This window comes from Zalophus californianus, chromosome 4 (assembly GCF_009762305.2).
Source record: "Zalophus californianus isolate mZalCal1 chromosome 4, mZalCal1.pri.v2, whole genome shotgun sequence".
Classification (NCBI taxonomy): Eukaryota; Metazoa; Chordata; class Mammalia; order Carnivora; family Otariidae; genus Zalophus; species Zalophus californianus.
The window spans coordinates 62,412,552-62,440,308 of record NC_045598.1 but is presented as its reverse complement, the minus strand read 5'-3'; the positions used below and the strand labels follow the sequence as shown (position 1 = coordinate 62,440,308).

Below are 27,757 nucleotides of genomic sequence, written 5' to 3'. Positions count from 1 at the left end.
CCCTCGTAATCTCAGTTTCAAACATCCCAATGTCTGCCCATCTCAATCCCTCTAACATTCCAATTACAATCATTCTATCTCGCCGGGACCTACAAAACCCTAATGTTAAGCCCTTCACCGTATCCCTCAGTTCCATCATGTTTTCATTTCCCTCTCTGTCTGACTTAGATTTCATGACCCCTCTTTAAATTCACTCCCTTATATAAACCCCCAATTCCTTTGCCCCATCCCATGTAGTTGTACTTCCTGCAAAACTTCATCCCTAGCTAAGTGCAACTCTGCCTATTCCATGCTTGAACTCAGGTAGCTGTGAGTTGTTGAAGAAAACCTACATAATAGTTCCTTCGATTCAGAACCACTAATCTCAGTGGGCCCTTAGTGCTGTCCCACAGCCACACTACAAACCCCTTGTCTGTTCACTATCCTAGCTAGGAAACAATTTCTAGAAAACAGTTCCACACCTTTTCCTCTTAAGCCTCTAAGAACTCCATCCCAATCTCTTTGTCAGCCTCTGATTTTGCTTACTATTTCACTGAGAAAGTGTAAGTGTTTAGAAGACAACTTTTAAAAGCTCCTACAGTAATATCCTCTTGCCTACCTGTCATCATTTATGTTCATATACTTCTTCAGCCTTTCCTTGTCATAATGTGGATGAACTGCCTGTGCTCCTAAGGTCAGCCCATCCATTTGTGCATTATATCTCTCTCACACACTCAAGCACATCATTCCAGGAATTTTCTGGTTTTTTTTTTTATTACCATTTTTCCTTCTCTACTAAATCATCCCCATCAGTATGCAAACATGCTGTTATTTCTTCTATCTCAAAAAATTCTCTCCTTGATCCAACACACCCCGCCCTCCAGGTACTGCTCCATATCTCTGTACCTCTTTTTTGCAAGTCCTCAGAAGAATAGTCTATATTCAGTGTGTCTAAATCCTCTCTTCTCATTCAGGCTTTTACTCCTACTCCAATTTTCTCCAAATGATACCATGGACCTCCATATTATTAAACCAATGGCCAATTCTCATTTCCACATTTATTTGATCTAACAGCACTGTTTATTCAAGCCCTCCTCCTTAAAACACTTTCTTGACTTGGCTTCTAGGGCACAACATTCTTTTAGGTTTCCTCCCAACTCTCTGGCTACTCTTTGTTAGTCTCCTTTGCTGGTTTTTCTTCATCTTTCCAACATCTTGAAATGTTGGAGCTCCCTCCCATCACCAAGCTTAGTCCTTTTCAAAAATCTACATTTACTCTTTTGGTGATCTCATCTAGTCTTATGGTTTTAACATCATCTACATGCTGCCCTCCCTAATTTATTTATATATGCCCTCCAGATAAGTCTGCTCCCTGAACTCCTCATCTTTATATGCAACCAACTATGCAATGTGTCTACATGGATGTTTAGTTGGCATCTCAAATTTAACATCTCCAAAACTCAATTCCTAATCTCTAACTTCATCCTTAAAATTATTCTCCAAAACCCAGCAGTCTTCCCTCTTTCAGTTGAGGTCAGCTACAAATAACACGGAATCATCCTTCATTCCTCTTTTTCTCTTGCACTCATGTGTGTATCTTCAGCTAATTCCTCTGGTCTCCATTCAAAATACACCTGGACTAACTACTCTTCACCTTCTCTTCCTTTTTCCAAAGAACCATCATCTCTTTCCTAGATTAGTTCAATGACCTCTCGACTGGTCTCTCTGATTCTATCCTTGCCCTAATTTCTACCCCTTACAGTCTCTTTTCTACCCAGCAGCCAGTGTGATCCCATTAAATATGTCACATTTATGTTTCTCCTTTGTTCAGCCCTTGCCCCCATGGCTTCCCAAGTTACTGAGTTTAAAAGTAAAGTCTTAACAGTGGCCTTACAGGATCCTTCACTGTCTGTCCAACTTTGACTACATTTGCCGTTACTCTTTCTCTACTCACTACACTCAGGTTATATTACCCATCTGTTGTCTTTGAAGGATCCAGGAGTGCTCCTGTCTCAGAGCATTAGACTTTGCTGTTCTCTCTGCCTAGAGTACTCTTTCTCCAAATGACTACGGCTTGATCAATAGTCTTCATGTCTTTCCTCAAATGTTACCTTTTTAGGGAGGCCTTCCTTGATTACCCATGTAAAACTGGAATCCTACTCAGCTACTTTGTACCTCTAACCTCCTTTCTAGCCATTTTTCTCCATAGCCTTTTTTACCATCTTGTAACAAATAATTCTACTTACTTGTTGTTATCCATTTAGCCTCTACTAGAAAGTAAACAGATTAAGGGCAAGGGTTTTTATCTGTTTTATTCACTATTGTGTTTCCAGTGCCTAGAACAGGCTGAGAGTAGGTGATCAATAAGTATTTGTTGCAGGAATAAATGAGTGAATTAATATCTTCCTCCTCCCAGTCTAGGAAATTTCCCACTGTACAAATCCATCATTCCCATGGTGAGACAAAAATATCTTTGTTTTTTATGTACCCATGTCCATGTTATTTACATTTATGTTAAGTACACCATAGATTACTTAATAAATATGCTTTTTTCATACCAAATGTAGTCTTTTAACCTACAGTATAGCTCTTCTACTCACCAAATTCTGATTTGTATTAGAATGTTAAACCTATATGAATTGCATATATAAAAATAATGATGAAGAACTACATTTAAAGTGCCCCTTTGTGGTTACACAAAGAATTGAGTCAGAATGTATTTACCTGCCAGTAATGGAGATTTGCTTTTAGTCTGCCAGGCATTAGTGTATCTACTGATCCAAGCCATATTTTTATGCATTATGTTTTTTGTTAACTGCCAGCATAGTCCAGACATGTGTCACAAGCATTTAAAGGACACACTGTGATCAATTAGGATACCCTACCTCAATGTGACCTTCATTTTTGGCTAACTATATGTTGATTGCTACTAATCAGCATCGTATTTGAAATGAACAAATTGGTCTGATAGAGGGAGAGAGTAAAGACCAATTGGTATATTGTATTTTAACAGTTCATTTGTGTCTGGAATGAAATTTGTGATTCTCTTTAACAAACCACTTTTTGCCATTTTTAATTACCTTCTTGTATATGTTGCATACACAGCACTTTTAATATGTAGTATACATTGTATGTGTATGTATTTAGGAATACAGAAATCATCATGGTCCCAACTCAGTAGTTCCTACTGTTATTTAAGGCCTGTGAAAGCATTAGTACTTTCAATATTCATTTTATAAATCCATTTAAATGTACCCAGTAGGGGAACTAGTGAAGTTATCTTTCAAAGCCATATAATTGTCAAAGTCTAAATGTAAAGTATCTTCCAATATGTTAAAGGTATACTCAGCTCCAATCAGAGTGAAATTTTTATATTTGCATTGATGATAACCTTAGCCTTCTTTATAAAAATGTGAGCATGTTGGGGGCTTTGAATGTCCCTAAACAGTTCTTCGGCTTTTGTAGAAAGATACCTGTGAAATTTCAATATTTCCTCTAGAGGTGTGTGAATGAGTGAGTGTGTGTGTGTGTGTGTGTGTGTGTGTGTGTGTGTGTGAATGCCTATGTATATATGAGAAACTGACAGAAAATACATATGGAGGCGTGAATGTGGAGACAGGTTGTTTGCCTTGTCAGAACTTCTAGAAGAAATTTGTGATTCTCTTTAACAAAAAGTGGTTTGTTAAAGAAAATCACAAATTTCACTGCTGCTGCTACTACAAAACAATATTAACTGTGAGATTGGACATATCCATTTAGCTATCCACCTGCTACCTTGGCTGTGGAGTTGACACCAAATATTTTTGCATACAGTAGAAACAAGACCCAAAGAATGGGAAAGAGATGTCAGCTCAGCAGTGGTGTTTTAACCTAGCTGCCCATGGATTGGGCTAGAATCTGGCCAGTGAGAAGTTAACAAAGTACAGCAGGGAGATGCAGCAAGTCAGAGCTGAGAAGGCTTTCATAAGGAGGAACTGAAGGAGAGAATGTGTAAGGGCTACAACTCTCATGGCTTGCTAGGATCTTTGTTTTTTTTTCAATTACAAACAAAAGCAAAGCCAATAGAGTGTATCTTCTCAGGTTCTGCTTTCTCTCTGTGGAGTTCCTAATTGGATTTCAGTCACTCCACAGTGACTCTGTGGACTACTAGCACAATGATCTAGTTTGGTGTTAATAGGCCCTCTAAGGTCATTCATGTAAAATAATTACATTGGTGACCTCTCTGCCTACATTTGGCTGGTAAAAGACTATAATAATGATTGACTGCCACAAATAGCCCCAATTTTGTTAGTTTCTTATAGTAATAAATCCCCAATTATATTTTGAGAATTGTTGAGAATTCACTGGCACTGATAATTATTAGTGGCATAAGTTATCAATATTTGGAGCATGTTTAATGACCATTTTATTCATATATAGAAAAGGAAGCAAGACTCTAACCTTGAAAATACATAAACTACATGGACAAAATTAATCTTGCAAATATTAATCTTGCATTATATTCTTATCTACTAACTCAGAAACTAATAAGGAAATATTTTATTAAAGATCCATCATTGTCCTGTGGTAGTGGTCACATGAATCTACACATGATAAAATTGCATAGAACTGCATGTGTGTGCATGCACACACACAAATAAATGAATGCATGTAAGACTGGTGAAATCTACATGATGGTAACAATATCAATTTTTTGGTTGTGATATTGTTCTGTAATTGTGAAAGTTATTACCATTGGATAAAGCTGGGTGGAATTCATTATTTCTCACAGATGCAAGTAGATCTACAATTTCTCAAAATCAGAAGTTAAAAACAAGTCTGTCATTGTACAACATCTTCTTGTCTTAACACAAATCATTATCAAAGGTCAAGGAGTAGAGATTGATAACTAGTACATGAAATTTTATTTTTTACATAAATTAGAAAATTGACGTAAGTTTCTTAGATGGAAAATAGTGCTTTGCTCTTTATAGTGGTAGATAACTTAGAAGTCTAATCTTACATCTACTTCCTTGGTTTGTTCAACTCAATTGAGTTCCCACCACTGTGTTCCTTTTCTTCACAGATCTGTGTCTCCAAGTGCCCAGAAAAATTTTTAACTTACATGGAAATACAGTTTATGTACAGAACAAACAAACACTATTGGATGTACTACAGCCAGTTCTGCAAATCCCCTTTTGTTAAGCCTGCAAAGGTATGTGTGTTTAAGCTTAAAACTAGAGAAGAATTTAACTTTTGTGTCAATCTCAAGTGTAACGTGAGCATTTGTAATAGACAAGCTCCCAAATCATCTAGGAAATGATTATGTATTATTGCATTAAAACACAAAGGTACATAGAAACACACATGCACCATTTATAGCTTAGCATTGTGTAGACTTCAGGTGTTATGCAAGACTCTTAAGTCTCGTAAGTTAGCTTTAACTATTCTCTGAAACTAATAAATTCTCTACTTGGCTGCATTTTTTTTACCATCAAGATGTAGGAGCTAATGTCATTTGATTTTATTAATGTTACAATTTCATTAATGTGGTGATGAAGATCCATGGCTACTTAGTAACAAGTAGAATTTTATTTCCAAACCCAATTTGATAATTATTCATTAAAAAAAAATCCTCAAACCCTAGGTTTGAGACTTATAAAGGAATTCTAAAGCCCCATTATGTTAAATAGTATTAATGGCTTCTAACTTAGAGAAGATGCTGTTTTTCCAGAAAAAATTTTTTGAAGAATTAGAGTCTCAGAATGTGTCTAAGACATAAATACACACTTTCAAAGGTGTGTCTTGGCTTCAGTGGGTCTGGTTTTATTATTGTTGATTTGATTGAATTACAGTTAGGACATTTTAGAGCATTTGTCAAATAAGTATGTGTGTGTGTGTGTGTGTGTGTGATAATCTTAAAACCACTCTTATTAGGATAGTAATATGAAATAATGAGATAATTATGGAGTTAAATTTTCAAAGGACACAATTTTTATACTGAGAGTAAAAGTTGTCATTACGTAGCCTTTGAAATGTTAACATACTCTTCCTTCCATTTTAGACTGTCACACAAGTCTTACTGGATGATGATTGTCCAATAGCAATTTTTCCAAGCAAGCCATGTAAGTGGTTATTACTTATCTTAGAACATATAATCATAAAAAGTTACTCAATTCAGTTCCTTATTTCACTATTGACAAAATTGAAGCCAAGAATAGTTGTATGACTGGCCTAATGTCCCAGAGTTAATTAGGAGGAAGCCAAAGCTAAAGCCCATTCTCCTGACTCCAGACAGAGATATTTCCACTGGAGCTCTGGTAGTTTTGGAGTTTTGCTGCATCAACATACACAGAAAAGATTAAAAATTGATTTTAAAAGCCCAGATTGATTATTTGGTGTTCTATGAGCACAGATAGGCACACACAGACATGATCTTGCACACTCACCCCTGAATTCGTCCAAAGAGTTTGTTCAGAATTTGCCTGGGGGGCAATGGTGGGACATAAACTTGTCCTATAATTTGAAACTTGAAATATTTATATATCTCTGAAAGGAATCAATATTTTATATTTTTAAGATTTATAAATATTATTTAAAATTTATATAAACTTTGAGTAACTTTTTAAAAAAATAAAATAATCACTAATTTCCCATTCTTACAAATATAATCCTAACTACAGAGAAACAACTTTACATAAAGATGCCCATCACAATGCTATTCAGAAGAACCAAAAAGAAAAAAAAGGAAAGGCAAAAGAAACACTTATGTCCAAGAGCAAGAAAGTACTTTAAATAAATTATGGTGTATTCATTAAATGAAATATTTTAGAATTATTAAATATAAGTATTAAATAGTATGATATTAAATAAAATGCTATATGCATTATAATGACAAGCATGTATAAATTAAAATAAAAAAGGCTATTCAAAGAAAAATACTGCAAAGAAATATGCCAAAATAGTATGGATGCTTTGGAGATGACAAAACTGTGGGCATTTCCTCTCTTCTTTCTTCTTTTTTCTATTGGAGTAGAAAGCCACGTACCATTTTCTATTTGAGTAGAAATTTGGGTACCATCGAAGTAGCTACCACCAAACACAATGCCTTATGCGCCCTTCTCCCTTTTCTTTGGGTCATTGAGGACCATGAAGTAAAGGTGTAGGTCTTGCAAGCAACTGCATTTTGCCAGGAAGCCCTGGGCAACAAGTGTCAGTAGCCAAGAACAATGTTACAAAAAGATAAAAATGAATCCTTAGTCACTGAAGATATAGGCATAAGAATATAAGACATCCCTGCCCTTACAAGTATAGTTTGGTTAAATCACACAATATAAAACGTACACTGGGGACACAGAAATGAATAAGGCATAGTTCCTCACAGTACAGTAAAGGAGACATTATGGTGAACATCACAATCAACTTGTACTCATTCCCCCAATAGGTGATTAAGTATACTACTTAATGGAATAGTATACAGCTAATAAAATTCACTTATTAAATAGTTTATGAAAGGAAATAAGTAATATTAAAAGAAAGAAACAAGGGAAAACCCTGCATTTATTTTATGGTTATGACTCAAAAAAAATTCTTGTAGAAGAAAGACTAGAAGGAAATTTATCTAAAATATTAGAGTTCATTGTGGGTGGTAGGACTATGTATTTTGTTATCTTCCTTCTTATTTTCTTTATTTTCCAAATATATAAGGAGCATATTTAGTCATTGGAACTAACTGGGTGAAATTGCCCAGAACAAGGTTGGAGGACTCTGTAGGTGGAAACAGTCCTATTTAAGGAGTGGCAAGGGAAAAAACGCACAGGAAAGCTAAAGGGAGGGCAGGAGAGAACTTGGGCATGTAAGCCAAAGGAAGAAGGCAGGGGTTGTATACTATGTCAAAGACTCAGAAAAGTTAACTCAACAGGAAATATTTACTGAGTTCCACTATGTACCAAGCACTGTGCTAGGTAATGGGTTCAAGTAGGATGATGACTAAAAGGTATTTGGAGTTTTTGGCCATTAGGAGATAATTGGGATCACTGGGAAGACAATTTCCTTGGAGTGGTTGGGGCATGCCACATGTGATTGGATTGAGAGGGAAGAGAAGCAGCTGGTAGAGACTACTATGTCAAATTTGCCAGGGAAGAACCAGAAAAAGATTAGGGAGATACTGATGGAATCAGCCATATTTTAAGTGCTACAGAAGATGGAGGTAGGTAGACAGGAGATCATTTTAAGCCCAAAAAGTCAGAAAAGCCTTGGTAAAGACCTATTTCTTCTTTCCCTATATCAACTCCTTTAACATTTTCAAGTTTAAATTCCCTGAAAACCCATGCAAATCTGTGATTCTTCTTGTAAGAAAAAATATAAAAATGATCCACTTCTGATTTCTCATCCCTCTTGATTTAAAATTGGGGTTTTAAAATACTTTAATAATACAGATTTGTAAAGAGGCAAGGATTCTATTTAATCAAAATAAGTGCATAGAAGATTGAACAGTGAGGTAGCTCTTCGGAGAAATTATGCTAGTCTACAAAGTGTGGGGCATTTTGATAGCTTTAGAATTTCTATTTCCAGCCCCTCCAAAACACCAGGTAAATGAGAAAGCTGGGAGACAAATTACTAAGACTTCAAAAATAAAAATTCAGTTGTTTTAGTAGCCTGAAGTTTGAGCTAGTTCTTGTTTCTCAAGGAATTATTCACTAATCTCCAGTTTTCAATGTTTCATTCAAGAAGTATCTAAGTTTTTTTAATAAGAAAATGTAGGGGTGCCTGGGTGGCTCAGTCGTTAAGCTTCTGCCTCGGCTCAGGTCATGACCCCAGAGTCCTGGGATCAAGCCCCGCTTCGGGCTCCCTGCTCCGAGGGAAGTCTGCTTCTCCTTCTCCCACTCCCCCTGCTTATGTTCCCTGTCTCGCTGTGTCTCTCTCTGTCAAATAAATAAATAAAATCTTAAAAAAAAGAAAAGAAAAGAAAAAGTAAACTCAGAGCACCTTGGTGGCTCAGTTGGTTAAGCGTCCATCTTCATTTTAGGTCATGATCCCTAAGTCCTGGGATCGAGCCCCTCATTGAGCTCCCTGCTCAGCAGGGAGTCAGCTTCTCCCTTTTTTCTGCCCCTCCCCACTGCCGATGTGCACACGCTCGCTCTCTCTCAAATAAATAAATAAAATCCTAAAACAAAAAAGTAAACTCAGTCATACAATAAATGTAGCCTTTTTATTAAAATGTTTTTACCATGTGAGATATGTTATCAATATTACTCTTTTAAAACCTGCGCTGTGCATCTTACTTATTGGCTACTTGATGAATATACCATGTGTAAAATAATCAAGTTTAGAGTGAATCTTCAGATTGTGATCATATTTGCTTTCTACATGTGTCTTAGAACCATCAGAAAGCCTTCTGACCATCAAGTAATGGGCAATTATCATTTTGAGCAGTATGTTTATACATTGTCTAGCAAGAATTTAATTATAAATAACAGAAAGCTTAAGAAAGGGAAAACGTTACACAGGAAGAAGTAGAAAAGTGTTTACCATAATTTTATTTTTTTACAGTTCTCCAGAGATGTTTCCCTGACTTCACTACTAAAAATGGCACCTTGACAGTAGGAAATAAGACAATATTTGAAGATGGAAGTGGAAAGAAAAGAAATGCTATAGAACTCAGGAGAGCTGCAAAGTATGTTTGTTTACCTTCTTATTTTCAGTTTGGATGCATCCTATTACTGTACACAAAACGAAAGCTTCCATTAGGTTAAGGGTTATAGAGGAAGAATTATGATTATGAAATATACATGTCACCGTGGATTATCAACAGGTATAGAATTGGGATCTCAGTAAGCATATTGAAAGACCTTAATTTACTTGTTGAATGAACACAATATAAAGATGCTTTTTAAATCACCAATCAAAAAAAAATGACTAAGATAATGATACTGCCAGATGTCTTAAAGGGAAGAGGGCCTTAAGAAAGGCGAGACAGCCTTGGTAATGCTGTTTCAGGACCATATCAGTTTCTATGTACTAAATACAGTGAAGTCAATTTACTGTTTCCTTGGTGTACACATTGTGATGTTTCAGGTTATTGGGAAATATAATTCTCTGGGTGGGTACATTCGCATGTGTGCACAAACACAGTATCATTGTGTAGCTCAATTGTTGAATTAAAAGTGAAACATAAAAGATATTCTAAAAATGTTTTTCTCTTCCTTGAGTTTAGCAGTCCAAGTAGAATGGTCCTGCACATGTAATAGCAACATGGATGGATTTCACAAATATAAAGCTATATGAAAGAAATTACAAAATAATAGTACAAGTGCAGTTCCACTGATAGAAAAATTCAAAACCAAGCACAACTAAATTAAATTACCCTGCGATGCATATGTAAGTGGTAAAACTGAAAAAGAAAACTAGGAAATTATTATCACAGAAGTCAGGATTGTGGTTACCTTCGGGGAAGGAAGAGGTGTTGTAACTGGGGCACAGAGGGAAAGGAAGAACAATATTGTAGGTACATAGTGCATTCACTTCTGATAATCCATCAAACTGGACACTAATGATTTGTGCACTTTTCTGTATGTGCCCCATGGTGTCTTCCTGCTACACAGCTGTCAGAGGTTTAGAAAAGGGAATTAAGAATGATGTTCATTCTTGATGCTATGGATTTTGTAAGCTAAAAACTGATCTTATTTAAATTCATTTCTTACAGTGAGATTACTACAATATTGAGGACATGTCACATACGTTGAAAAGGGATCTGTTCACCATTCTTGAAAGCTACATTCTCTGTGTGTATAGCTATAGTGGCCTTTGTAGTCTACCAAAGTGACATCTCACATATTGTTGTGGCTGAGGAAAGAGTGCCTCTTGATAAATGGCTTCTAAAAATATGTTTTGAACAGCAGCTTGCAAACCCCTTTTATCATAACAAGAACATTTCTGTTTAGCGGTAGTCAAAATAATTGATTTTTTCCTTCTTTGAATTCAGTCGTGTCAATAAAATCCTTGATGCAAGGGCAATTGGAATGAAAGTATTTGAAGACTATGCAACAACTTGGTATTGGATTCTCATGTAAGTGCAAACATTCGTGTTTCTTCTCCAGCCCCGTTTTATCCTTGTAGAATGCTTTCTTCAAATTCCCCATTCAGGGCGCCTGGGTGGCTCAGTCGGTTAAGCATCTGCCTTCGGCTCGGGTCATGATCCCAGGGTCCTGGGATCCAGCCCTGCATCAGGATCCCTGCTCAGCAGGGAGCCTGCTTCTCCCTCTACCCTTTCCCCTGCTCCTGATTCTCTCTCTCTCTCAAATAAATCTTCTTAAAAAATTCCCCATTCATATTTGTGAATAAAAGGTTGACTCAGTTCCTGTGGCTGAAAAATGGGGCAAAGATATTTGGAAATATACCCAGTGTTACAAAAGTTATAAGAATGTAATTTTGAACTTTATTCATTAAATTCCCAATAAAAGTACTTGTATAAATATACTTGAAGTTATGCAGGGACAACATCTGTAGTACGTTTGCTTCTTATTGTTATGTTACAGTGGATGCAGTTTTATTTCTCTGGGTCTGTTTTCTCATTTGTCCTTCCCTCTTATTTTTAACACATCCTTTCCACATAATGTTTGTTATTATCATCAAAGGTCACTATAGTTATGAAGAGCTGAAAAAATATATGAAAGGAGGAGATTAAAAATTTTTAGCCATAAGATTTGCATTCCTGAAAGGTAAAGGAAAATGCAATCACTCTACTGGAGTGGGTACCTGTGTTTGATATATTTAAGGCTATTGCTACTATCTGGCTCTTATATCACCTATGGTTCCCTAGTGATCAAAGAGCAAAGAGAAAACTTCTTCAGATAGTTACAGGGCCCTTTACAACCTGGTCCAACTAGTGTCCCAGATTCTTCTCCACCCATGTTACTTGATTGACCCTATATTCTAAACACATCAAATAACACACCCATTCCTAGAGTGTCAAACCCCCATGTTTTTGCACATTCTGTTCTCTTTCCTGGCACATCCTTGCTGTGTCCTGGGCAACTCCATCTCATTATTTAAAATCAACTTTTGGGGCACCTGGGTGGCTCAGGTTGTGAAGCGTCTGCCTTCAGCTCAGGTCATGATCCCGGGGGTCCTGGGATCCAGCCCACATCAGGCTCCCTGCTTGGTGGGGAGCCTGCCTCTCCCTGTCCCTCTGCCCCTCCCTCCCACTTGAGTGCTTTCTCTCTCTCTCTCTCTCTTTCCTTCTCTCTCTCAAATAAATAAAATCTTTAAAAAATAAAAATAAAATCAGCTTTTGTGTAATTTATGAAGTCTTTCTTGACTTCTCCAGATATAATTACTTTTTCCATGTGTTCCTCCTACCCACATGCATGTGTGTGCACAAGTGTGCACACACACACATACACACATATCTATCATCTATATAGCACCTAGAATTTTATGTTATTTACCTGGCTCTTTTTCTATGATAAACTATGAATTCTTTACCATGGTAACTATGTCTAACTCATCTCTACTTTTGTAACTCCTAGTGTGGTCCTTGGAACACAGAAGATGCGTTGAAAATGTGGGTTCAAGGAACAGTTATAAAACCACTAGGGGAATAAGATAGATATATTTAACTATATGATGCTTAATAAAGTCAAAACTGTGTAAAATACCAGTGACTAGTTTGTAGAGCTGTAAAACTAGAAAGTGTTTTTTGAGATTTTACTCATTTCGATGTTTTGTCTTAAATGCAATAATTATTTTCGTGTGTATCAGTATTTCAGGATCTCTCTCCATAGCACAGATTGTAGTCTATACTTGACAATAGTTAAACTGGTTCCCCATTGTCAAACTCAAATATCATTAGATAATTTGTACATTTCTTCTTTATTTTGGCTTTTTAACTATTATCTGAAAAAGTATGCATTATGATAGACCTTCTTGTTTACTTCACTCCCAACACACACTGAAACCCTCTCCACCCAGGCACTGTTCACACCAGTAGAACATAAACACTCCCTCTATTTTTGACCCTTCTCTTCTCCATCTATCTTGTAAATATAAAGCCAAAGACTAATATGCCATGACTTTATTTATTCAGTTAGAATTTTATGCCAGGAATTAAAAACAGAGAATAAACAGCTATATTTCTTTTCTTCCCCCTGACCTTTTTGAATATTCCTCTCGGACTATGCCATAGAATAATCCTTCATCCATATTTAATATTTAAGCATTAAAGTATCTGTGATGTTAATAGGGAATGACTTCTGGAGTTGAAAGCATTGGCTCTGCAAGGATGTGACCTTAGAAGTTACTTTGATACAATACTGACATCTATCCAGTAACAGTAATTATTAAGATTTTTTTTAAAAAGATAATACTTGGAGACAATAAGCTCAATAAATGTACCAGGCTATGTTTCTGTTTGGAAACTTGAAGGAGCATCGGAGGTATCAGTTCTTAATAGAAGTGTCATCCAAATTTCTAATCTTAATGAATTCTGTTTAATGAAATTACCTAGAAAAATCCAATATGGATTTAACCTGGATATATGAGCTGTGGGGAGAAGTATCTCTAGTAGTAAAAAAAATTAAAAAAAATTTTTTTAATTAAAAAAATTTAAAAAAAGTCATGCTGCTGACTGCTTGATAAAGTCATATGGCCCAGGAGATACAGAAGGCGTATCATGGCTCCATATAATGGCCTACAGATCACTGGGGACCTGAAATAGATGTCTGGTGATGTCAGACATCACAAATTATGAAAGATAATTAGACCATAATAATGACTACAAAATCATGGATTCAGGAACTGTGTGGGGCAATTATTTTTCTTTTCTGGCCTAAGACTGTTCCCTTACTTCTAGATAATTCTGTTGTATAGGGTTTCCTTCTATTAGTATCATGGATATTGTTTTATAATTTATCACTTAGTGAGACGTGTGGGGGGGGAGAAAAATTCGTCATGGCTACTGTGGCAGATAGGCCAAAATGGTAGGTTGGAGGAATTGTGTTTTTCTTTGAACTGTGGTTGCTACTGAACTTCTGTTTACCCAGGTACACAAATATTGACTCCTGTATGAAGTTCCCGATGGTCCTACTCTTTCATATGAAAATCTTAATAGGAACTATTGTTTATACTTTTTAATATTATAAATATTTCTATAGCCAGCTAAAATAAAATAATCTGAGAATTATTTTGAATAGAAAATATTGTCTTGCTGTTAACTTTATGTTATGTTTAACACATTTGACCCCTGTCTGTGTTGTATGCTTTTTCCTCTAGTGGGCTGACTATCGCCATGCTCCTTAGTTGGTTGTTTGTGATACTCCTGAGGTTCACAGCTGGATTCCTCTTCTGGGTCTTCATGGTGGGTGTGATTGGAATTATAGGTTATGGTAGGTATTGCCCTTCTTAAAAATCACTAAATATCAAAATAGTCCTTTTCTTTTCAGTTGCCATTATCAATTACCAGAAAGCATTTAACTTGCAGTGAATTTAATTATTTACTTCCCACCCCCAAAGTGTTAAATTGAGAAAAAATATTTAATTTTGCATAAATTATTTCTATAACTTTTATCTTCTTTATCTTGAAAAAAAGTGCTATCAAAATGTTCTACCCTTTTTCCTTTCTGACCTTTGGTCCCATGCCTTATGGTTTTTAAGAAGGAGGTAAAAAGAACACCATTTAGGTTAATGAAAGACATTTCAGAAAACATATTTTATTCCCCTAACTTTCCTGTCTGCTCAAATGCTAGGTCTGTACAGTTACAGAAGTGTGATCTATTTTTCTCTTTCCAACTGAGTAATTTTAATCTGGGTACTGTCAGACTTTCTAATAATTGGCCAGTACTACATAATGAGGCATCACTCCCTAGAGGCAAGTATTCTGAATTACACTCTTTGGGTGGAGAGTTACTTTATATCAAGGTTGAAATCTAACCAGTAACCTTGTCCCCTGAAAAGCAATACAGGTACAGTGTGAACACCAACAAAGGAACTAAAGTTTCTCCCAAGGAACAGTATAGCATTTATAGCAGATTCCTTCAGAGTGCTAATAAACATATGGGCCAATATATGAATGTGTGCGAGGTTTCTATTCAAGAGTAATTTCCCCTAAAATACCATTTGGATTGACAATGCAGTTTTATGGTAACAGACACCAAAAAGCAATTTCCTATTATTGTCACCTGAAGAAGAGCTTTGCACATATCAATATAAGAATGCAGCTGAATCCCCAGGTTCTGTAGTTAGCCTGAATTCTAATCCCAGTTCCATAACAGATAACTGAGGAATTTTGGAAATGCTTCCTAATGATTATAAGACCCAGTTTCCTTATCCATAACATCAGCATGGTAATGGTATGTATCTCCATCTCACGAGATTGTGAGGATTAACTGAGACAATGAATATAAAGCTCTTAGAACAATATCTGAAAAACAGTAAACACTCAATATGTGTTGGTTTATTGTTACTATCCTCCTTGTTATCCTCAGTAGGCTTCTAGACAGTTTCAGATCTCTTCAGGGTTTCCTTATCTGCTCCTTCTGTGCAGCTGCATGTGAAAAGGTTGGGTCAGTCTGGTGGAGGAATATAACAACTGCTACCCCTTAATCGAAGACTCCCAAGAAAGCTTTTTGTATAAAAGTCTTTTATGTATGTTTCTGCCCTTTATTACTATAAAGCCTGGGCATGTGATTCAGTCACTCTTTTATTGTCATCAAGAAGGGAAAGACCGTATTGTCTGGTATTGATTTCAGTGACTTGTCGTAAGGAGCGAGAAAAATCTGAGATTGGCTATAGTGAAGTTTGACAGTGCCAAGAGGGAGAAAATTCGTCAAAATATCACAAATACAGGTGAAACAACCAATGTCAGCTCCCTGTTGACTCCCTAGGTAGTGCTATCTCAGCAGTTAATGGTGTGGCAAGTCAGCTTAAAGCCATTCACTGAGTGGGGAAATGGCCAGTTAGATTGAGAAGTATATAACACTGTGTAACTGACCTCTGCTACTGTCTTGGACAACCAACTTTCTCCGTATCATGGGAAACCAATCATTTCCTATTAACAGTAGCCATTTACTAGAGAAAACAACATACTGAGCAGAGAAAAAGCCACGCTGTTTGTGGGCAAGTGCCTTGAACATCAGTGGAACAATTCTTATTGACCAGAATAAGTTAAGATTTATCCAGGAAAGTCATAGAACAGTGGGGTTACAGGCATGGATTTGGAGATTGAGAAGGCACAGATTCATTGCATGATTCTCTGCATGTACGTAGTCTAATTAGTAGTTTCTTCAACTATACAATAGAATTCTTGAATATTTTTAAAAAATAATGTACATAAAGCCCTTGGAAAGCTGTCTAGTACATAATGTTCCGTAAAAAGTCTCAGTTGTAGTTGTTAATACAGGAATGGTTGTTGAATTTTCTCAAATGTTTGTCCTGCACCTATTAAGTTTATCATATGATTTTTATCTTTCATTTCATTAATGTGGTGTATCACATTTATTGATTTGTGGATGCTGAACCATCCTTGCATCCCTGGAATAAATCCCATGGTGTATGATATTTTTAATGTAGTGTTGAATTCAGTTAATATTTTATTGAGGATTTGTACATCTATGTTCATCAGGGGTATTGGACTATAGTTCTCTTTTCTTGTGGTTTCTGTGTCTGATTTTGATATCAGGGTAATGCTGGCCTTATAAAGTGAGTTTGGAAATGTTCCCTCCACTTCTATGTTTTGAAGAGCTTGAGAAGGATGGTATTAATTCTTCTTTGAATTTTGGTAGACTTCAACAGTGAAGCTATCTGGTCCTGGCCTTTTGTTTTTTGGGGAGATTTTTGATTACCGATTCAATCTTCTTACTAGTAACTGGTCTGTTCAGATATTCTATTTTATCATGATTCAGTCTTGGTAGGTTGTATCTTTGTAGGAATTTATCCATTTCCTCTAAGTTGTTGAATTTGTTGGCATATAATTGTTCATGGTATAGTTGAAACTTGAACACCATGGGTTTGAACTGCATATGTCCACTTATATGTAGACTTTTTTATAAATACAGTACTGTGCGAAAAGATGGCAGAGGAGTAGGGGACCCTATTCCAACCCTCCTCGAAATTGAGCTGGATATTTACCAGACCACTCTGAACACCCACAAAATCAGCCTGAGATGTAAGAAGACAGATCTGGATCTCTACAAACAGAATATCGCAGGTGTTTGGTTTCAAAGTACGAAGCGGGGAGCCGTGATTCTGCGGGCAGATATCGGAGGATAAACAGAAGGGGGAGGGAGCCGAGCTGTTGGGATCCTGCACCACCGGTGATGGATAGCCTCCCGTGCTGGGAACTGGACACAGACTTGCAGACCGGTAGCGACAGAGAGAGGACTTTAGGGCAGCCCTCCAGATGGAAACCTGGAGCAGCAGGGCTGCATGTGCAAACTGGGGGTGGCTGGTGGTTTTAGAAGCACAAAGGGCAGAGATGTGCCCCGATCTGGAGGTGAGGACTGGGAGTGCTGTGGAGGGGCACACAGCCCAAGACGCTGCAGTTTATAGCAGCACAGACAGAAACAGAGATAGTGTGGTCTGGAGAGCTCACTGAAGAGCAGACTGTGATCTCTCTGCTCTGAGGCGAGTGCCGGAAACGATCTCTTCTGCTCTGACTTTCGGAAGAGACATGGAAAACCGTGAGGGAAAACCACCAGAGAACAGAAGCCACAAAAGACCGGTTTTCACTGAGCCCATCCCCTGCCACATAGGGCAGGGCAACTTTGCCCAAACAGGGTTACCTGAGTAACAGCATGGCAGGCCCCTCCTCCAGAAGACAGGCTGTGGAAACAAGAGGCCAACAACCCTAAGATCCCTAGAAAAGAGGTGCATCTTGCTTGGGTTGTGGTCAATAATTTGGACTCTGTACATTACCTCAACCGCCCATCAACAGAATGACTAGGAGGAGGAACCCCCAAAATAGGAGAGACTCAGAGACTATGACTTATGCCACAGATTTACAAATGGATACAGATATAACCAAGATGTTGGAGATGGAATTCAGACTAGCAATTGTGAAGACAATAGCTAGAAGGGAGAAATTGATTAATGGCAACATAGAGTCTCCAAAGGCAGAAATGAAGGCTGAATTGGCAGAACTTAAAAATGCTATCAATGAGATCCAATCTAATCTAGATAATCTAACAGCTAGGGTAAGTGAGGCAGAAGAATGAATTAGTGATCTAAAGACCAGTTAATAGACAAGAAGGGAAAAGAGTAGGTCAGCAAAAAACAACTCAGAATCCATGAAAATAGAATCAGAGAAATAAGTGACACCATGAAATGTTGCATTGTCAGAATTATTGGGATCCCTAAGGGGGTGGAGAGAGAAAGAGAGGACTAGAAGATATAATTGAGCAAATTGTAGCTGAGAACTTCCCTAATTTGGGGAACGAAACAAACATTCGTGTCCTAGAGGCAGAGAGGACCCCTCCCAAGATCAAGGAAAACAGGCCAACACCCCGGCATGCAATAGGAAAACTCGCAAATCTTAGAACCAAGGAAACCACCTTAAGGACAGTTAGGGGGAAGAGATTCCTTATGTACAGAGGGAGGAACATCAGAATAACGTCAGATCTATCCACAGGGGCCTGGCAGTCCAGAAAAGGCTGGCAAGACATATCAGGGTACTAAACAAGAAGAACATGCTGCCAAGAATACTTTATCTGGCAAGGCTGTCATTTAGAATGGATGGAGAGATGCAGAGCCTCCAAGACTGGCAGAAAGTGAAAGAATATGTGACCACTAAGCCAGCCCTGGAAGAAATATTAAGGGGGTGTTCTATAAAAGGAGAAAGACCCCAAGAGTGATATAGAACAGAAATTTACAGGGACAATCTATAAAAACAAGGTCTTCACAGGCAACATGATGACAATAAATTCATATCTTTCAATAATCACTCTCAACATGAACGGCGTAAATGCTCCCATAAAATGGCACAGGGTGGCAGATTGGATACAAAAACAGGACCCATCCATATGCTGTCTACAAGAGACTCATTTTGAACCTAAAAATACATCCAGACTGAAAGTGAAGGGATGGAGATCCATCTTCCATGCCAACGGACCTCAAAAGAAAGCTGGGGTAGCAATTCTTATATCAGACAGATTTAACTATATTTATATTATATTTATATTTATATATTATAAATCTATATTTACCAGATTTAACTCTAGAGACTGTAGTTAGAGACATAGAAGGACACTATATGATTCCTAAAGGGTCTATCCAACAAAAAGATCTAACAGTTGTAAATATCTATGCCCCCAACATGGGAACAGCCATCTACTTAAGCCAACTGTTAACCAAAATAAAGAGTCATATTGATAACAATACGTTAATTGTAGGAGACCTCAATACTCCACTCTCAGCAATAGATAGATCATCTAAGCAGAAAATCAACAAAGAAACAAGAGCTTTGAATGACACACTGGACCAGATGGACCTCATAGATATATACAGAACATTCCACCCTAAAACAACAGAATGCTCATTCTTCTCGAGCGCACATGGAACTTTCTCCAGAATAGACCACATACTGGGTCACAAATCAGGTCTCAACCAATACCAAAAGACTGAGATTATTCCCTGCATATTCTCAGACCATAATGCTTTAAAACTGGACCTCAATCACAGGAAAAAATTTGGAAGAAATTCAAACACTTGGAATTTAAAGACCACTCTGTTCAAGAATCAACCAGGTTTGAGTCAACCAGGAAATCAAAGAAGAACTTAAACTATTCATGGAAACCAATGAGAATGAGAATGAAAACATATTGGTCCAACACCTATGGGATACTGCAAATATGGTCCTAAGGGGGAAATACATAGCCATCCAAACCTCACTCAAAATAGAAAAATCCCAAAATCACCAACTAACTTTACATCTTCAAGAACTAGAGAAAAAAGCAACAAACAATGCCTAAGCCACGCATTAGAAGAGAAATAATTAAGATTAGAGCAGAGATCAATGAATTAGAAACCAGAAACAGTAGATGAGATCAATGAAACTAGAAGCTGGTCCTTTGAAAGAATTAATAAGACCGATAAACCACTGGCCAGGCTTATCCAAAAGAAAAGAGAAAGGACCCAAATTAATAAAATTATGAATGAAGGGGGAGAGAGCATGACTAACACCAAGGAAATAGAAACAATTATTAGAAATTATTATCAACAACTCTATGCCAATAAATTGAGCAACCTGGATGAAATGGATGCCTTCCTGGAAGCCTATAATCTCCTAAGACTGAAACAGGAAGAAATTGACAACCTGAATAGGCCAATAACCAGTAACGAGATTGAAGCAGTGATCAAAAACCTCCAAAAAACAAAAGTCCAGGGCCTGATGGATTCCCTGGGGAATTCTACCAAACATTCAAATAAGAAATAATACCTATTTTCCTGAAGCTGTTTCAAAAAGAAACAGAAGGAAAGCTTCCAGACTCATTCTATGAGGCCAGCATTACCTTAATCCCCAAACCAGGCAAAGACCCCATCAAAAAGGAGAATTTCAGACTGATATCCCTGATGAATATGGATTCAAAAATCCTCAACAAAATCTTAGCTAATAGAATCCAATAATACATTAAAAGGATCATCCACTACGACAAAGTGGGATTGATCCCCAGGATGCAAGGGTGGTTCAACATTCGCTAATCAATGTGATAGAACCCATTAATAAGAGGAGAGAGAAGAACCATACGGTCCTCTCAATTGATGCAGAAAAAGCATTTGACAAAATACAGCATCTTTTCCTGATTAAAACTCGTCAGAGTATAGGGATAGAGGGAACATTCCTCAAGTTCATAAAATCCATCTATGAAAAACCCACAGTGAATATCATCCTCAATGGGGAAAAGCTGAGAGCCTTTCTCTTTAGATCAGGAGCACGACAAGGATGCCCACTCTCACCACTATTGTTCAACATAGTACTAGAAGTCCTAGCAACAGCAATCAGACAACAAAAACTAAAAGGAATTCAAATTGGCAAAGAAGAAGTCAAACTCTCTCTCTGCAGATGACATGATACTTTATGTGGAAAACCCAAAAGACTCCACCCCCAAATTACTAGAACTCATACAGAAATTCAGTAATGTGGCAGGATACAAAATCAATGCACAGAAATCAGTTGCTTTCTTATACACTAACAATGCAACTATAGAAAGAGAAATTAGAGAAATGATTCCATTTACAATAGCACCAAAAACCATAAGATACCTCAGAATAAACCTAACCAAAGAGGTAAAGGATCTATACTCTAGGAACTACAGAACACTACAGAAAGAAATTGAAGAAGACACAAAAAGATGGAAAAACATTTCATGCTCACGGATTGAAAGAATAAACATTGTTAAAATGTCTATGCTACCCAGAGCAATCTATACCTCAACGCCATCCCGATCAAAATTCCAATGACATTTTTCAAAGTGCTGGAACAAACAATCCTAAAATTTGTATGGAATCAGAAAAGACCCCAAATCGCCAAGGAAATGTTGAAAAGGAAAAACAAAGCTAGGGGGCATCACATTGCCTGATTTCAAGCTATATTACAAAGCAGTGATCACCAAGACAGCATGGTACTGGCATAAAAACAGACTTACACACCAATGGAACAGAATAGAGAGCCCAGATATGGACCCTCAACTCTATGGTCAAATAATCTTCAACAAAGCAGGAAAAAATGTGCAATGGAAAAAAGAGAGTCTCTTCAATAAATGGTGCTGGGAAAATTGGACAGCTATATACCGAAGAATGAAACTCAACCATTCTCTAACACTAGACACAAAGATAAACTGAAAATGGATGAAAGACCTCAATGTGAAACAGGAATCCATCAAAATCCTAGAGGAGAACATAGGCAGTAACCTCTTTGACATTGGCCACAGCAATCTCTTTCAGTATACATCTCCAAAGGCTAGTGAAACAAAAGCAAAAATGAACTTTTGTGATCTCATCAAGATAAAAAGCTTCTGCACAGCAAATGAAACAGTCAACAAAGAGGCAACTCACAGAATGGGAGAAGATATTTGCAAATGACCCTACAGATAAAGGGCTGGTATCCAAGATCTATAAAGAACTTCTCAAACTCAACACCCCAAAAACAAATAAGTCAAAAAATGGGCAGAAGACATGAACAGACACTTCTCCAAAGAAGACATACAAATGGCTAACAGACACATGAAAAAATGTTCATCATCATTAGCCATCAGGGAAATTCAAATCAAAACCACATTGAGATACCGCCTTACACCAGTTAGAATGACAAAAATTGACAAGGCAAGAAACAATGAATGTTGGAGAGGTTGTGGAGAAAGGGGAACCCTCTTACATTGTTGGTGGGAATGCATTGGTTCAACCACTTTGGAAAACAGTGTGGAGGAGCCTGAAAAAATTAAAAATAGAACTTCCCTATGACCCAGCAATTGCACTACTGGGTATTTACCCCAAACACACAGATGTAGTGAAAAGAAAGGCCATATGCACCCCAGTGTTCATAGCAGCAAGTCCGCAATAGCCAAACTGTGGAGAGCCGAGATGCCCTTCCACAGAGGAATGGATAAAGATGTGGCCCATATATACAATGGAATATTACTCAGCCATCAGAAAGGATGAATACCCAACTTTTACATCAACATGGATGGGACTGGAGGAAATTAAGCTAAGTGAAATAAGTCAAGCAGAGAAAGTCAATTATCATCTGGTTTCACTTATTTGTAGAACATAAAGAATAGCACGGAGGACATTAGGAGAAGGAAGGGAAAAATGAAGGCGGGGGAGGAATCAGAGGGAGAGATGAACCAGGAGAGACTATGGACTCTGGGAAACAAACTGAGGGTTTTAGAGGGGATGGGGTTGGGGGGATGGTTTAGCCTGTGTATTAAGATGGGTATTAAGGAGGGCACGTACTGCATGGAGCACTGGGTGTTATACAAAAACAATGAAGGGTGGATCACTACATCAAAAACTAATCATGTATTGTATGGTGCCTAACATAACATAATAAAATAAAATTTAAATAAATAAATACAGTACTGTAAATGAGTTTTCTTTTTCTTATGATTTTCTTAATATTTTCTGTAGTTTACTGTATTATAAGAGTACATAATACATATAGCATACTAAGTGTTAATGTTAAGTGTTAATGAACTGCTTGTGGTATCAGTAAGGCTTCTGGTCAGTAGTTGGCTATTAATAGGTAAGATTTTGGGGAGTCAAAATTTATATATGGGTTTTTGACTGTGTTTGGTGTAGGCACCCCTAACCCCCCTGTTGTTTAAGGATTGACTGTAGTCTTTTATGATCCTTTGTATTTCTGTAGTATCAGTTGTAACCTCTCCTCTTTCATTTCTGATTTTGAGTCCTCTCTTTCTTGGTGAGTCTAGCTAAACACTTGTCCGTTTTTTTTTTTTTTTTCCAAAGAACTAGCTCTTAGTCTCATTGATCTTCTGTATTGTTTTCTTAGTCTCTATCTCATTTATTTCTGCTCTAATCTTTGTTATTTCCTTCTTTCTAACTTTGGCTTTCATTTGTTCTTTTCTTTATACCTCAAGGGAGGTATAAAGTTAGATTGTTTTTTTGAGACTTTTCTTGTTTCTTGAAGTAAACCTGTGCCCTTATGAACTACTTTTACTGTGTACCACAAATTTTGGTATATTTCCATTTTCATTTGTTCAAGGTATTTCCCTTTTGATTTCTTCTTTGACCTATTGGTTGTTCAGTAACATGTTGTTTAATTTCCACATATTTGTGAATTTTCCAGTTTTCCTCATGTAATTAATTTCTAGTTTCATCTATTGTGGTCAAAGAAGATACTCGATATGATTTCAGTTCTCTTAAATTTATTTAGACTTGTTTTGTGGCCTAACATATGATCTGTCCTTGAAAATACTTCATGTGCACTTGAGAAGAATGTGTATTCTGTTGTTTTTGAATGGAATGTTCTATATACATCTGTTAAGTCCTGGTTTAATATGTTGTTTAAAGCTGCTGTTTCCTTACTGATTTTCTGTCTGGGTGGTCGATCCATTTATAATCCCATTTACAGTTGCATCAGAAGAATAAAATAACTAGGAATAAATTTAACAAAGGAGGTGAAAGTCCTGTGTATTGAAAACTACAAGACATTAATAAAAGAGATTGGAGAAGACACAAATAAATGGAAAGATATTCTGTGCTCATGGATTGGGAGAAAAATATAGTTAAAATCTATTACCCAAGATAATCTACAGATTCAGTGCAATCCCTATCAAAATTCAAATTTCACTTTTAAAATAAGTAGAACAGATAATCCTAAAATTTGTATGGAACTACAAATAAACCCCCACAAAACCAAAAAGCCAAAGCAATCTTGAGAAAGAGAACAAAACTGGAGGTATCATATGCCCTGATTTCAAACTATATTACAAAGCTATGGTAATTAAAACTGTATGGTATTGGCATAAAAACAGACACATAGATCAATGGAACGGAATAGAGAGCCCAAAAATAAACCCACTCATATCAATTTATGACAGAGGAGCCAAGATATACAATGGAAAGGACAGTCTCTTCAATAAATTGTGTTGGGATAACTGGACAGGCACACACAGAAGAATGAAACTGGACCACTATCTTACAGCATACACAAAAATTAACTCAAAATGGATTAAATACTTGAATGTAAGACCTGAAACCATAAAACCCCTTAGAAGAAAACATAAGCAGTATGTTTTCAAGGAGTTTCAAGCTCCTTGATATAGTTCTTGGCAATGATTTTTTTTAATATGACCTAAAAATCACAAGTAATAAAATAAAAAATAAATAAGTGGAACTACATAATCTACAAAGCTTCTGAACAGCAAAGAAATCCCTCAACAAAATGAAAAGACAACCTATTGGGTAGGAGAAAATATTTGTAAATCAGATATCTGATAAGGAGCTAATATAAATAATTCACACAATTTAGTAGCAAAAAGGGTAAAATTTAAAAAATCAAACTACCCAACTTAAAAATGGGCAGAAAATCTGAATAGACATTTTCTCAAAGAAAACCTACAGATGACCAACAGTTACATGAAGGGTACTCAGCATCACTATTCATCAGGGAAATGCATATCAAAACCACATTCTGAGAGCACTTCACAGCTGTTAGAATGCCTATTATGAAAAAGACAAGAATTAAGTGTTGGCAAGGATATAGAGAGAAATGAACCCTTGTGCACAGTTGGTAGGAATGTAAATTGATTCGGCCACTATGGAAAACAGTATGGAGGTTCCTCAAAAAATTAAAAATAGAAATACCATCTGATTCAACAAGTCCACTTTTGGGTATTTACCCGAAGAAAATGAAAACACTAACTCAAAAAGATATATGCACCCCCATGTTCATTGCAGCCTTATTTATAATAGCCAAGATATGGAAACAACCATCAGTGGATGAATGGATAAAGACATTGATAAAAAATGGATTAAAAAGGATGAAACCTTGCCATTTATGACAACATGAATCTATAGAGTATTATACTAAATGAAGTAAGTCAAAGAAAAATACCATATGATTTTACTTATATGTGGAATCTAAAAAACAAGCACAGAAACAGACCCATAAATATAGAGAACAAATTGATGGTTGCCAGAGGGGTGGGGAGTGGGGAGATTGAGAGGTACAAACTTCCAGTTATAAAACAAGTCATGGTGATACAAAGTACAGCATAGGTAATATAGTCAATAATATTATAATAATTTTATACGATGACAGATGGTAACTATACCTTCCCTAGCGAGTGTTTTGTAATGTATAAAATTGTCAAATCACTGTTATACAAATATTATATTGTATGCTAACTATATTTCAATTAAAAATTAAGAATACAAAATTAAAAAGCCAAGCTCATAAATACAGAGAACAGATGAGTAGTTGCCAGAGGTGGGGGGGGGGGGGGGCGTTGGTGGAAGAAACTGGGGAAAGGGGTATAAATTTATTTAGAATCTTTAACCAAAAGAAAGCTGCAGTTGCCATATTAGTCAGATAAAACATTTTAAAATAAAAAGCATTACTAGAGCTATAAGGGATTTAATTTGCTTAAAAGATATACCAATTCTAAACATATATGCATCTAATAAAGTAGATTCAAAATTCATAGAACAATAAGGATAAATCATAGAAAAAACTTGTATGAGTTATGAATGTCCCTTAGGGGAGATTTCAACAAATCTTTGTTAAAATAAGAGACTAATAGGCACAAAATTCAGAATAATTATTCTTTGGTGGAGAGAAGCAGGGAGGTATGATAAAAGAAAAAAGAAAAAGTTTTATTTTGCTTAATTAGAGCAAACTTAAGATCATAAAATCTTAAACTAGGTGATGCATCCATATGTGTTGATTTGACTCTATGTTTTAAAACTTAAATCTGTTATTACATATAATTTTGTATGTATCAAATATGCCAAAAGCATTTTTGTTTTTTTAAAGATTTACTTATTTATTTTAGAGAGAGAGTATGAGTGGAGGGAGGGGCAGAGGGACAGAGAGAGAATCCTCAAGCAAACTCCCTGCAGAGCATGGAGCCCAGTGCAGGCTCGATCCCAGGACCCTGAGATCATGACCTGAGCTGACATCAAGAGTTGGCCCTTAACTGACTGAACCACCCAGGTGCGCCCCCAAAGCATTTTTAAAAATACACTGGGAAAGAAGGACCTGAAAGAGATTTGTCTTACGTCTCTTTGAGAAACAAATGTCCCTTCTAGTCTAGTCTTGCCTCTCTCCATGGACCTCACTCTCTTACCTTTATCTAGAAAAAAAAACTGTTAGCTTATAGTTGGGGTTTAAAAAGCAGTTTTTCTCATTATTACTAGAACATTGCCAGTGTATCTAATCCAGACTCATTGCTCATAAAAATAAACTTCTTAACTCTATTTTTTTTTTTTTTTTTACTTTGTCTAGATCATGTAAAAAGTCATTAAGCAGTCTAACAGGCACCTGCGTGGCTCAGTCAGTTAAGCATCCGACTCTTGATTTCTCCTTAGGTCATGATCTCATGGTCGTGAGATTGAGCTCTGTATCAGGCTCTCTCGTTCAGCAGGGAGTCTGCTTGGGATTCTCTCTCTCCCTCTGCCTCTCGCACCACTTGTTCTCTCCTCCCTCCCTCTCTCTCTCTCATAAATAAATCTTTAAAAAAAATCATTATACAGTCTGAAATGTAGTGTCATAGGGAATTGGTTAATCCATATTTACTTTGCTGGGAAACAATCTTTGATAAGAATATGCATTAGGTAATTCCATCAAGACATGACTTCACCAAAAAACTTTTTAAATTCAAAATCATTTTTTCAACTTAAATGATTTTTACAAATTTGCTTTTTAAATTGATTGTATATTTGTGTGCTTCAAATTTCAAAAGGTATAAAGTCTATACAGTGAAATTTCCTTCTTGTTCTATTCCTTGGTTGGTAAGTTTCCTTCCCTGGAAGTAAAAAATACATTACTGTGTATCCTTTCAGAGATACTTTGTGTATATAAGAAAATATATATAAAGATCATCTTATGTGAATTATAGCACACTTTTTATGTCATTTTGTACTTTTTTTCACTTATCAAAATAGCTTAGTGATCATTGAATATCAGTACACTTTCTCTTCTTTATATGAAAAGCTAGTATTCTACTGTACAAATATACCATAATTTATTTAGCTAGTCCCTATTGATGGACATTGAGGTTGTTTCTAGTCAAAAGGACATTTAAAGCCAGATGTTGCCATAGTCAGCCAGGCAAATACTGATAACATT

The 27,757-nt window shown here is 36.6% G+C and overlaps 1 protein-coding gene across 10 annotated transcripts in view; it reads left to right on the top strand.

Annotated features, from left to right (window-relative positions):
- Positions 1–27,757, top strand: part of SLC44A5 (solute carrier family 44 member 5) — a 360,746-nt gene that overhangs the window by 298,427 nt on the left and 34,562 nt on the right. For all 10 annotated transcript variants that reach the window (XM_027609451.2, XM_027609612.2, XM_027609801.2 and 7 more), the window contains 5 exons: positions 5,045–5,173; positions 6,023–6,083; positions 9,511–9,634; positions 10,943–11,026; positions 14,230–14,342. In XM_027609451.2, the coding sequence (XP_027465252.1) occupies positions 5,045–5,173; positions 6,023–6,083; positions 9,511–9,634; positions 10,943–11,026; positions 14,230–14,342 (511 nt within the window). The remainder of the gene's footprint in view (positions 1–5,044; positions 5,174–6,022; positions 6,084–9,510; positions 9,635–10,942; positions 11,027–14,229; positions 14,343–27,757) is intronic.